This window comes from Athene noctua, chromosome 1 (assembly GCF_965140245.1).
Source record: "Athene noctua chromosome 1, bAthNoc1.hap1.1, whole genome shotgun sequence".
Classification (NCBI taxonomy): domain Eukaryota; kingdom Metazoa; phylum Chordata; class Aves; order Strigiformes; family Strigidae; genus Athene; species Athene noctua.
In genome coordinates, this window is record NC_134037.1 from 207885357 (window position 1) to 207898295 (window position 12939).

Consider the following 12939-nt stretch of genomic DNA (forward strand, 5'->3'; position numbering starts at 1 on the left):
AGATGCAGTGAGGACCAAACATACAGATCTTAAAAAATACCATTATTCTTTGAAGAAAGAAGGATGTTCTCCATGTCTTTCATGAGTGCATGTGCAAAGTGTGAACATGAAGGATGAAGTTCAGCCTCTCTTTATAAAGACATAATGTCAGTGGCTTCATTAGAGTTGTCATCTGTTTATGTTTAGTCCAAACTATGGATACTACCATATGCACATACGGCCTTACTCACCTCAGTGTTCATTCAACAAGCAATGATTGCTTTGAAGGAATTTTTACAGTATTGCCTCATCTGTTCACAACCATCTCTGTTACTTTTCTGATTTGAGTACCTGTCTACAGGCATCAGATTCAGGGATTTTCCTGTCCTAAAATGGAATTTCACAATTCTTTCATGCGTATTTATTTGGAAAGTAGTATTTTGTACATGTTGATTTTTATTTCTTAGTAGTCTGATGCAGTTTGAACATCTGCATTTCTTTCCTTCAACCTACAACAACCTTCATAAAAGGAAATACTTCTTCATTTTAAAGGAGAAACAGTTTTTTAAAACACTACATGCTGCTTTGCCTTATTGTAAAGTTTGTTATTTCTTGATTTTTAAGGCAGACTTGACCTCTTGTAATGTTGTAAGGCATTGCTTATCTGTCTGGTTACACCAAACATATGCCACAATAGTGAAAAAAACCAAACCCAAAACAGTGGTTTTTACAGTTATCAAGGGTTTCCTGAAGAGGATCTTAACTTGAACTACGCTTCCTCTTTTCCACTGTTTTTCATTTCAGCAACCTATGCAACTCAACCAACATACTTCTAAAATCAGTTATATCAGTAGCCAAGTTACTATAAGGTATTCACTGTTGCTCTAATTTTGTCAGGCACCTCTGTTAGAATAAAGCTTGTTAACAGATCCACTTTTGAAATTGTTCCAGTATTGCTTAACCAATCTTGATTGGAATAAATCCATCTCAAATTGGTCTTGAACACATGCTCTTTAAAGCTTTTAATTAGAAATAGAAATTTCTGCTTAAACAGGGTTAAAGAAAATTATACTTAGCAAGGTTTAGCACCTTTTAGGTGCAATTGAAATTTAATGACAAAATATTCGTTTGTTTATTATAGACTTATATTTCCACAGAATCATGATGCTTTCTGTCCTACGTCATACAAAAACACCAGTTAAATTTTGGTTTCTGAAAAATTATCTTTCACCAACATTTAAGGTAGGAGAAATGTATTACTTTTAGTATTTTTTCTTAAAAATTTTAAGTATTTGATTTTTTTTTTTCACAGTTGGAAAATATCTCTAAATGCATTAAATACCAGTAGTTTTAAAAGTCTCATGTGTAAGGTTCTTCTTTTCTGGAATCCAAAGCCCAGTTATATATTACAATAATTTATTCTCTTCTGATAGTCTCTATGAGCTTGAAAGAAATGCTATTTTATTTATGTAGCTGAGGATACTGCTAGAACTAAAGAAACATTTTAAAATAATAATTTATGTGGTCAGTAAGGCCAACATAGCTGTGTGTTTCAATTCCCTCTTTTTCCTTCTGAGACCTTGTATGACACATACATGTACAACTAACAGTTTTTCCGTTCCTCTTCTAGGATGTTATTCCTCACATGGCTAAAAAGTATGGTTTCAAGTATGAGTTAGTACAGTATAAGTGGCCCCGCTGGCTTTATCAACAGACAGAAAAACAAAGAATTATCTGGGGCTACAAAATTCTTTTTTTGGATGTTCTTTTCCCTTTGGCTGTGGATAAGATAATATTTGTTGATGCTGACCAGGTAAGAAAAAATAGAATTGTATAAACCTATGAGGCATTCATTTGAGCTTAAATTGACCCAATTTCATTCCCTGTGGTCATTTTGGTCTCGTAAGACTATAGCAGTTGTACAAGCAGAACCAGTAGCATTGCAGAACGTGAAATGAAATAATTTCACTTGTCTTCAGTCATGTATAAATTAAGAATCTCATCACACTGAGTTACCCTAAATTGCCTCTAATGCCCATTGAGAGAGAAAGGCACCTGGAGAAGTATGTGGGATCTGAAGGTGCATTTCACCTAAGGCATATTTGAATGATTGTCTCTTGGCTGATTGTGAGAGAACTATGGAAGAGGTCCAAGGTGATGAGGAAGATGAATCCTGCCGCTTTTGTTCTTAAATTTGTATGCAGTCTTCACTCAGAAATTAATATTGTATAATATATTGAAAGGTAACATGCTATCTCAAACAGATGAGACATTGAAGAGTCTATCACATGGTTATTAAAAACCTCAGAACAAATATTACATATTTTGGTCCTCTTTCAAAACTTGAGAATAAATTAAATTTAGATGTAGCAATGCAAACTGCAACTTTGTGCAATTCCATCTGGATACAGCAGTAGTACTGGTTGTCTGTCCTAACTACTCTTAAGAATTTCTCTGTACTCTGAAAAAGCTAAAACTTTTTTACCACAGTGGGGTTTGACGGAAGAATGATTGATTAGTAAATAAAAGATATTTGTAAAATGTCCTTATAACCTATTTTTAAAAGTACATTACTACTAGATACAAAGATTTTCAAATGATGCATTAACTTTGGATGCCCAAGTTAATGTAACAAATAGGAAGGATTTTTTAGAAGGCAAACACTCAGTAGATTTTTAAAGTTAAACTCCTGCATGGAGGAATTTAATATTGGGCAACTGAAACCACTGGTCTATACATTAAATAAAGCAAGAAAAGTATTTTTAATTTACTTATTAAATGCATTCTTCAGATAGCCACAGAATAAACTTTTTTTTTTTTTTCCTTGAACAGTGATTTGGTAGATGTCATTCCAGTAGAATATTTTAGCTATATTCCACTGTTGTAGAGTCTCTGGATTTTTTTTTTTTAATAAAATTAAACTTTGGGAAGGTTGCTGCAATAACTACCCTCATACGCACACCTTAAAATTTAATACTGGTTTTAAATATATTTTTATTTAGATTGTAAGAAGTGACCTCAAAGAACTGAGAGATCTAGATCTAAATGGAGCTCCCTATGGATACACACCTTTCTGTGACAGCCGTAAAGAAATGGATGGATACCGTTTCTGGAAATCAGGATACTGGGCATCACATCTTGGGAAAAGGAAATACCATATTAGGTAGGATAGCTCCTTACATATTTTTGTGCGGTTTGTGAATTTGACTAAAATCTGGGTCTTGGTATTGATCAATGAGGCATTCAAAAGCAATTGCCCTATAGTCATTCTCAACAAGAGATGAATAAGACATGAATTCTGATGAAATACTGATTTTGCTTTTTTACTGTAGCTTCAGCTACTTAAAAATTACTCATTTAGGATGAGAACAGTTTTTGGTTTCTTGTTACTTTCATTAATGTTACCAAAAAGAAGATGAAACTGCACAAATCTCTCTTTTTAATCTTTGTAGTGCCTTATATGTTGTGGATCTTAAGAAGTTCAGAAAGATTGCAGCTGGAGATAGGCTTCGGGGCCAGTACCAGGCTCTCAGTCAAGATCCAAACAGTCTGTCAAATCTAGATCAGGTATCTATGAGTTTAAGCAATTTGGGGTTTATTTTCTTTAGTTTTCTCAATATGCATGGAATTATTTTCTGTTTCAATGTATGTGTAATATGATTCTGAAACTATTTGTCCTTTCCTGCTATTTTAGCACATTTTCAGGTGTGCTTATGAGCAAGTTCAGAAAACCGAACACTAAATGATGATTGCTTTAAATAATTGTTTAACGTGCAAAAAGTGAGGATAAAACAGCATAGAGGACTGTTGTCATTTATTTGTAGTTGTTCTATGTGCATTTGTGTTTTTATAATGATAATCCTATATTCTGATAATGGTAATTATACTATTATTTAACAAGAACTTCTTCCTCTTTCTTCTTTTAATTTCTATTAATGCAAATTTCATTTTTTCAAGCTAACTGCTAATGCACTCTAGTGGTTGCTGTACATGGTGACCCTGGGGTGCCTGTAGTCTTCATTTATATAACTCCACCAAATTTTAAACCTAGGTGAGGTGAATCAAGGTGCAAGTCACAGGCATGTAAGTAGATCCCAGATGTACAAAACATACTTAAATTTATTATTTTTTTCTGTAGTAGGGGTTCTTTACTAAGATTTGATAATACAGCTCATCCCATTTCTGCCTGAATAAATAATACTTTATGTCTCTCTTGAGACATAGTTCACATTGTGAACATCAGAAGGCTTTGTAAGTGAGATTGTCCCTGCTTTTGTAATTTTCCTTGTGGAATTACTAAAGCACAAAAGGTTTTTACCTGCCTATAGCAGTAAAGGGATCCCACAGCAGCAAAGCCCACATCTCTCAGTGCCTGCACTCCACCCCCTTGCTCTGCAAGCAGGGTTCTCTCTCTTTCCCTCTTACATAAGTACATTATTGCCATTTGTATTTTTTTCCAGAAATAAAATTTTAAAAATGAAAATAGCAGTTCTTACAATATTGGACAAAGAAAAATGAAAATACAGCAACACTACAAACTTGAACTATATTATGTTACAGGGAGTTGGAGTAGCCTTAAGCTGTAACTATTAAGAGGAAAAGACTGATGTAACAGCAAGTCAGGTTTTACGTCTCTGTCCTGGACAATAGAATGAATTATTGGCCCCATATCACACACTTGAGTCCTGATGTGATTAGCTGTATGTTTTTCAAACACAGTCTTACCCACACGTACGTCTTTCAGAAAGACCTTTAAGATTCAGAAGCTGGTTACACAGCTTCCACCATAATGCTGCTTTTCAGCAATAGTTCTCAAAATATTAATAATGTATATCTTTAATTACAGCATTAATACATGATAGCATATAACTCTTGTAAGTCTGTTGGATCAAATCAAAAGTCATTCCAGTGTCTGCTACCCTTCCCTCAGCACATCAGTGCTGAGAGCAGATGCTCAGTTGGTTAAATCTTGGCAGAATGGAATTGGAATTACTTTGGAAAGGGAAATACTTCAGTGTAATATTTTCATAGTAATCTGCTTTCCGACTGCATTGATAGGAATCACTTTCTGTCTTCATTACTGCTACTTACACCAAACACAGCATTATTGCTAGAAATACAAACCACAGTGCAACATATTTTACAAGAGTCTTGGAGAGCTTTTATCTACTGATAGGGATGCATTATAAAATAAATTTATTTCTTTTTATTTTAAATACCTGAATAGAGTGCTCACTGCCCTTCTCGAAGAAGCAGCAATCTCAGCTCTTTGCGAATCTGCCAGAACTCTTGCCTTCATGGGTGTTAGTTAAGATTACAGTAATACAAACCACAAAATAGTAGAGTGGGAAAAAAAGGTACTTTTAAATGCCAAGGATAGTAAGTAAAGAACTCCTAGGCAGAAAGATTACACATAATAAAAACCAGATTTCCAGTACAGAGTATTTAACTGTTCTTTTTAGAGAAGCATGGAAATGTCTATATAAAGATAACAAAACAAATACTTGACAAGTATTTATACTAATAGCAATTCATTAAAAAATAGATAATCAACCATCTTGTTCGTTACTTAATAAAAATCAGTGGAAAAGAATATACGAGTATCTTTTAATAAAAGGAAATGGTTTTCTATTTTTAAATTTAGGTTTTATTTTCTAATAAAGATGATGGTGTAGAGGAGTCCCCCTTTAAAGTAATTTAGGTTATGTGACTAAATGTGAAAAGACTCATATTGTAAATCAAATCAAAGAACAAATTTTAAATGTTGTGTGTGAAAGTCTAGAAGACTTTGATTTCAACAGTTTACATATTTTGGATGAACAAGAATTTTGGCACTGGCGGTAAAAACATTCTGGTCTTACCCTTGTCCTTTTATTTTTCTGACTCGTGAATATTTTCTCTATAATTTTCTGGACGTATTTTAGTGTATTTGAGTATAAATCACTTTCTTCTAAAGGATAAGCAACTTTTTGTTCAGAATTTTATTTTAAATTCACTGCTCTTGACTTTAAATCCTGGAACTAGCATCTGTCTTTCTACTTTCTACTCAATATAACAATCTGTAAATTCACAACTTTGAGAGTTACTGTATTAACTCGGGAATTGTGATTTCATTTAGAAGGTCAGAGAGGCACAACAGAAAAATCTTGAAAGTGAGATAGTGATAAACCATTCATTTTATCTTCCTAAAATTCATGGAATTGAAGTTTTTCAAAAAAGAAAACATTTAAATAAGTATCTTGACTCTCAGTATACTTATATTTTATGTAATCTTCTTGTACTAATGTCTATATTTGAATTAAATTATATGCCTTTTATAATGCAGGTATATGTGCTATTTTATTCTGTCACATTTAGCAACATGAATTGCCAAAAGATGATGTGACTAATACTTACCTGAGTACTGACATTCACTTTTTAAATATAATGTAGGGGTTGCACATGTGAAGGTGCTTAAGGATGGATATACCAATTACACCTGTTATTTTTAACTATGGCCAAAGCACGTGCATTATATGACCACCTGAAGTTTTTCTTATTTGTAAATGCTGTTCCCTACATTCAGCAAGATACTGGTTCAGAGTTTTCGTGGTGGGAGTACTTGACTGTATAATAACGGTTAAAAAAAAAAAAAAAAAGACATTCTAAGTGAAGTATGGAAGATAGCCAGAATAGCAGTTTAATAGCTTTTTCTTTTCATGCTCATGTGTCTGGAATCCATTTTCCTAAAAGAAGGCTGAATTTAGAGTAGTGGCATAATCCCAGATTATATGATTTTGAGGTGGGTTTTTTTTTTTTCAAATTTGAGGAATGGAAGAATGGTTAAGTTATGCTTTAATAATTTCACACAGTCTAATTCTGCTCAGTAGTACGACATCCAGTATCTGAGCCGTATCAGACAGTATTGCTTATCTGAAGCTATGGAAGGAAAGACCCAAGTACAAGAAAAAATTACTTGAGAAATGAGAGGTGGAATTGCCCATCAAAATGAGCATGACTAAGCTTTGAATCTACTTGAAAAAGAACTAGGTGAGCACTTAGAAGGAAACATAAGAACAATTTGCAAAAATGGTAACTGGTGAAGATATTCTACTTTTAAGTAGTGGTCTGATAACCAGTTACATGAAAAGCAATGCTAATGTATGATTTTACAAAATTTGTACAGGATCTTCCCAATAACATGATTCATGAAGTAGCTATTAAGTCTCTCCCTCAGGAATGGCTTTGGTGTGAAACCTGGTGTGATGATGAATCCAAGAAAAAGGCTAAAACAATAGACTTGGTGAGTTGATTCTGAGTTAAATTCATTTTACAGATTGAAAACTCTGCTATAATTTCTGTGACTTTTGAGACACATATGTGATGTCATGGACACAGTCTTGCTGGAAGACACTGGAACACTACTTCCCTTTCCCTAAAAGACAGCATCTTTTCTCCTTTCCTCTGAGACCTCTCTCACTTGCTCCAAACTTGCTTATGTTGAAGCTGAAAACTGTACCTAAAAATTAAATGTTGCTATCTGTAACTGGATAGGATCAGGGTTTTTCACACCTGTACATATATCTTTCCTATCTTTTTTACATATTCAATCAGGTAAGTACAGTTAACAGCCTGGGTATTGTGTGCTGCTATTGCATTCCCTGCAAAGAAGGTTCCTCAGAACCCCCTGTGTGGAAATTAATATTATCATGGTTTTCTCTGTCCATTTCACTGCTGTAAATGGGAGGTAAAGCACAGCTTAAAAATTGTAATGCTGAGGAGACTGTCCGTATTTAGAAAGAAGAAAGTGTCTGTCTGGGAATTAAAACAGAAAATGTTCTTCTCTGTCATTATTACCCCCATCCCATTTTTTTCCCCCATTCTCATTTTTTGACAACCCACACACTGTGATACTTCAGAGATGTAATTCTGAAGAAAAACAGACAGTTGGAATCTGGTGTGAATATTCAGTATGTAAATAGCTTTGTGTCTTCACAGTTGTTAAAATAAGCCTTTTTGTGCACTAAAGATGGGTGCTTTCTATTCAAGAAAGATTAAAATTAAGTTACTAAACTTTCTTTCAACCCCCCTTATCATATATCACTTTTTTTTACAATTTTCATTTATGCTATTTTATGGAAGTAATAAGTTTTCTAGACAACACTCAAGGAAGCATCACAAACAATAAAAAACCTATCAGATTCAATTTCAGTATGCTAACATATATCTTACATCTCCCTGTGTAACTTAAATCTTAATAGTCTTATGCTAGCTGTGTCTCTGCTGTCCATACAGTCAGGAGCTCATGGAAAAAATAGAAGTATTTACAATAAAATGTTTTGAGTTATTTAAACAGGGTTTATCTACAATTTGATTTGTGTGATTTTTTTTTTTTAAATATTTTTTTATTACTATCAAGGTAACTGACCTTCCGTGCTTCCTTCAATTAAATAGTAAATGCCGGCAAAACTATTTTAGGCAAGTTTCTTGAAAAAGTGGTATTTTCACATTTGCTTTGTTTCAATCTGGTATCTTTTAAACTTTCAGTGCAACAATCCCCAAACGAAAGAACCAAAATTAAAGGCTGCTGCCCGGATAGTGCCTGAATGGGTTGACTATGACTCTGAGATACGGCAGTTAATACAGCAAATTGAAAAAGAGAAGAAAAATCTAACGTTCTTTCAAAAAGGTAATTTACATACATATTCATCTGCTGTCTTTTAAAAAATAAATATTAAGATAATTGAAATTAAGATCAGCATCAGTAGGCACAAATATTGTATTTGTACAATTTTCCCTGCTCTTAGCGAAATTCTGTGGCTTTTAAGAGTTGCATGATTCTTCTTTTCACAGATACTATGCTAAGAGGATGAAATATTTTGTTTCATGCCGGAATCTAAGAGGAAATTTAGTGCTGTCCTATTATTGGACCTCAAACACAACCAACTGTTCCACATCATTTGAGCCACAAATATTAAATAAAGCACATTAACTTAAACCTCAGTTAGAGAATCTAAAGCTAATGTCTATTAAGCATAGGTAACTGAGTGTCTGTTAACTTGTCTCTGCATCTCACTCTCAGCTTGTCTACACGGGGCCTTTTTGCACCAGACTAAAGGGCAATTTAGTTTACAAATAGGTGTTGGTTTATTTTTTGCTAAAATTGTTTTAAACTGAGTTAGCTAAATAGCACGAGGAAAAAAAAACAACAACATTCTTATAGGACTTCCAATAAGACTTCTTAGAGTAATGTGAAACAAAAAAGAAAGGTGATCTCAGTTCTCAAGGTTGAAGAAAAACTTAGCAGATAAATCTTGAGTCAGGGAACAAATTCACTTTTTGTTTTAAAGAATTCTTAGTAGTTTTTATTCTTTGAAAGCTTCTGGTCAGCTTCTAGCAAGGCTCTAAAAATGAAGTTCACATTGCTGAACTGACTGACTAGCAGTAAATAGAAAGTAAAGGGTTTTCTCCACATTTTACAAAACTAGTCATTAAGTCTTTAAGTAACTGGTTTTTATACTTTTTTTTCCTTTGGTTACAGGTCTTAAGCACGATGAACTTTAGCACAGCCTGTAAACAGCAATGGCAACAGCTCAGTGGTCTTCTGTGAGAGACTGAATGGAAGTTACAGATCTTATATTGGCACTATTTTTAAGATTCTTTAATGCGAAGTCAATTATTTATAACTTATAGTGTTATTTAAAATGTTTTAAATGAAATACAAAAACAGAAGAGAAAGCCACAAGTACTTGGGGGTTTTTAAACATTATTGGGTAGTTTTCCTAATTTCTTTGGTTTTCTTCTGCTCTGCTAAAAGGCAGTTTGCCCAGAGGATTTGAGAATATAAAGAATGATGTGTTCAACTCTTCAAAGATGTATCGTGTCAATCTGGGGGAGGACACACACATTAAATAGGTACATGAAAATGGTTTTGTGCGTATTACATGCATTAAGCTAATGTATTTAAATATAAAGAATTTTGGCTCTCTGTCCATAATTTTGGCCCTGCAGAAATGCTGTGGTGACAAGAAAAAAATCTCTGTGTAGCAAAGTCAAGACATAAAAAATAGCTTGTGTAATTTAGACCACACAAATCTAAGTCAACTTGAAAGCTTACTAAAGCAACAAATGGTCACTTTTCATTTATTATTCAGAGTTGCTGCACTCTTACTAAATTTAAAAAAATCACTTTTGGTTCTTAGGCTCCTTTTGGTCACTTAAATAGTATGTCATAAAACTCTGTTATGTTTTTTGGCTAAGATGATTTTCCAACCAGCATACATTGCATCAGAAGGTCAGTACCTGAAAGCTGTCTCCACTCAGTTTTGGTTATCATCATCCTGTTTAGAATTGAAAATAATAAAATACATGAGTAATTTTGACTATCAGTAGTGTCTCCTGTAATTTTCTAAATATATACTCACAAACCCTTTAGTGGGCCACTGACATTTTGCTCCCACAAAAATTGCAGTTCTTGCACTACATATTTGAAACAGGGAATTTATTTCTTAAATTGAGATCTAGTGCCTTAGAATACATACTCTCTTGTTTAAGCTGTGCTGGTTTCAAAATAGATTGGCTATGACTACAAATTCTTATAATAAAGTCTTTCAGTCTAAATGCTTGAAATCGTAAAAGTTAAGGTTAATTGCACTAAGTGGTGAATCCATGATGAGTAGCATTTCCATACCAGCAAATAATTGAATAATTAAGAAAAATTAAACATATTTTGTATGTACTGTCATTGTCCTCAGATGTTGGTTATTTAAAATTTCTTTCTGTAAGAGCAAGTATTTAAAATCATGCTATCTTTTTTCTGATATTTTTCAAGTCTTAGTAATGTGAGACATGCAGATTTGTATACAGCTTTTTATATTTTTTGTTGTATTACCTTTCTGCATTTTGAACAGTACTAACATGTCACATATGGATTTTAAAAGGTCTATTGTGGGCATTTTCTTTGTATGAAGTACCCAATGGAGTATTTCTTGTGTAACCCAATAGCAATAATCAATAAATCCTGATGTCAGTTCTCTTCAGCTATCCCATTACCTGCAATACCTTGTTCTCTAACATCATTACTTAAGGAAATCAGGCAGCAAGTCAAACATATTTGAACATAGAACTTTAAGTTGGTATTTTTATACCATATTGATGGACTTACAATTGACTTAGCAGATGTATATGCACCATTACTATAAATTCAATGTGTAACAAGAAAACAACTGATACTCCATATCAGAGAAAAAAAGACATTATTCAGCTGCTTGCCTCTTTTTTTCAGCTGCTAACTTCTATTCTAATGCTTTACTCTGCAGCAGCATTTCACAATGATCTGGTTTGAAATTCCATGCTTGAAGCATACATTGGAAGATTTTTTTTCCAAGACAGAAGCTAAAGGTTCTTTAAGAAACCTTAGTCCTCTTTAATTATGATTATCTGTACCATCCTCTTCTTTTTAAAACTGGATTACTTCTACAGGCTTTAAAAAACTAGTAGCTATTTTAAATACTATTTCCTTGAGATTACTTAAATGATTAGAATGTAATTTTTAGAAATTTAATTTCCTGGAGATATTTTGAAGATTTAAAAGGTTTCATACCATTTGCTATAGTATTGTATGTATTTGTAAAAAATGTTTTACAGCATTTCTTTTCCCTGTATAATACTACTTTCAAGGAAAGCTCTTTTTTGAGATATATATTGGTTTATAAAACAAAGAGGGTCCAGGAAATAGATTCACTACTTTTCAAAGATCTCTTTAAAGCAGCACTTTGAATCATTAGCATATCCTTATATTTTTAATACCAAACCAACGGACTGTATATGTTGCACAAAATATTAAAAGGTGCCACTGGAGAAAAAAAAAATCTGTTCTCCTATTTTGTACTATACAATAACAATTACATACTTGGTTAATAGATCCAAGGAAAAAAAATTGCAGCAAGACCCCAAATGTCTTTGATCTGAACAAAGTGTTTGTGCTAGGAAGCAACAGCAATGTTCAAAACTAGGTATCTCTGTAGGATGAGACCTTAGAGATGCAGAGAGACTTTATTTCTAGTTTCCAGTCTGTGTGCTCTGCCCTGTGAAAGGGAAGAAGATGCATCCTGGACTTGGGGGTTGTTACTGAGACCTAGTTACCACTTCAAATACATTCAGGAATAGATAGAATACTAAACCATTCTCACAAAACTTGGACCCTCTGATTTCCAGTGGCTGTGCCATAGATAGCCTTGCTGTTATGCCAAAAGAAGGGTTCCTTCACCTGGTGTGCAAGCCAATAGATGGTAGGGTCGTGCTATTTCTTTTATTCCATGACTGCGCAGAGTGAGATGGTAGCTGTTGAGTCCACAAAGCTAGTACACTGCACAGAAGAACTTCAGTGTATTTATACACTTCAAACTACACAAATACACATTTTCTGTAATGACCATCAGGTTAGTTTCTTATTGCTTTGTCCCTCATTGTCATGTCCCTCATGCCAGACTTCAAGTATTTTCTTGCTGTTACATGAAGAGAAGACATTTCTAAATGTAAAGGTCTACAGCAAGTGCTTTCCTGTAAATGATGAAGAAATCTTATCAACTAAAGAAGCTACTGTAGAAAACACAACTGCCTTGTCCACCTACTGGATGCAAAAGGAAGAAAGTTACTATGTGAGCTTCAGTTTTCAGGAAAGTGGTGTTGTGCTTCAACTTGAGAGGCCCCAGCCTATTGCTGAATGATTAACACAGACCTTTTCTACACTCTTCTTACTGTATAATAGTTTCATGACAGGAGCTGCCAAAAAGCAATGAAGCTTGATTCGGGCATGTGTTATTATTGGTATTAATCTTGGACTTGGAAGCCAGTAGATGTTTCTCTTGATAAGTGCACATTTGAAGCAGAAGAGAGGTGAATGCTTATAAGTAATGGCAAATGCTACTTTTAAAAAGATACAATAAATATGTATAAATGTTAAAAAAAAAAAGTTGGACT

The 12939-nt window shown here is 33.6% G+C and overlaps 1 protein-coding gene across 3 annotated transcripts in view; it reads left to right on the forward strand.

The window, feature by feature from the left end:
* UGGT2 (UDP-glucose glycoprotein glucosyltransferase 2) overlaps window positions 1–10992 on the forward strand; it is a 93036-nt gene extending 82044 nt beyond the window's left edge. For 2 of the 3 annotated variants that reach the window (XM_074911477.1, XM_074911498.1), the window contains 7 exons: window positions 1137–1221; window positions 1610–1792; window positions 2982–3142; window positions 3432–3546; window positions 7145–7261; window positions 8506–8647; window positions 9500–10992. In XM_074911477.1, coding sequence (XP_074767578.1) covers window positions 1137–1221; window positions 1610–1792; window positions 2982–3142; window positions 3432–3546; window positions 7145–7261; window positions 8506–8647; window positions 9500–9522 — 826 coding nt within the window. In that variant the 3' untranslated portion in view covers window positions 9523–10992. Of the gene's footprint in view, window positions 1–1120; window positions 1222–1609; window positions 1793–2981; window positions 3143–3431; window positions 3547–7144; window positions 7262–8505; window positions 8648–9499 lie in introns of those variants that run through there. The other variant, XM_074911487.1, reaches the window with a different exon arrangement.
* The last annotated feature ends 1947 nt before the right edge of the window (window positions 10993–12939 follow it).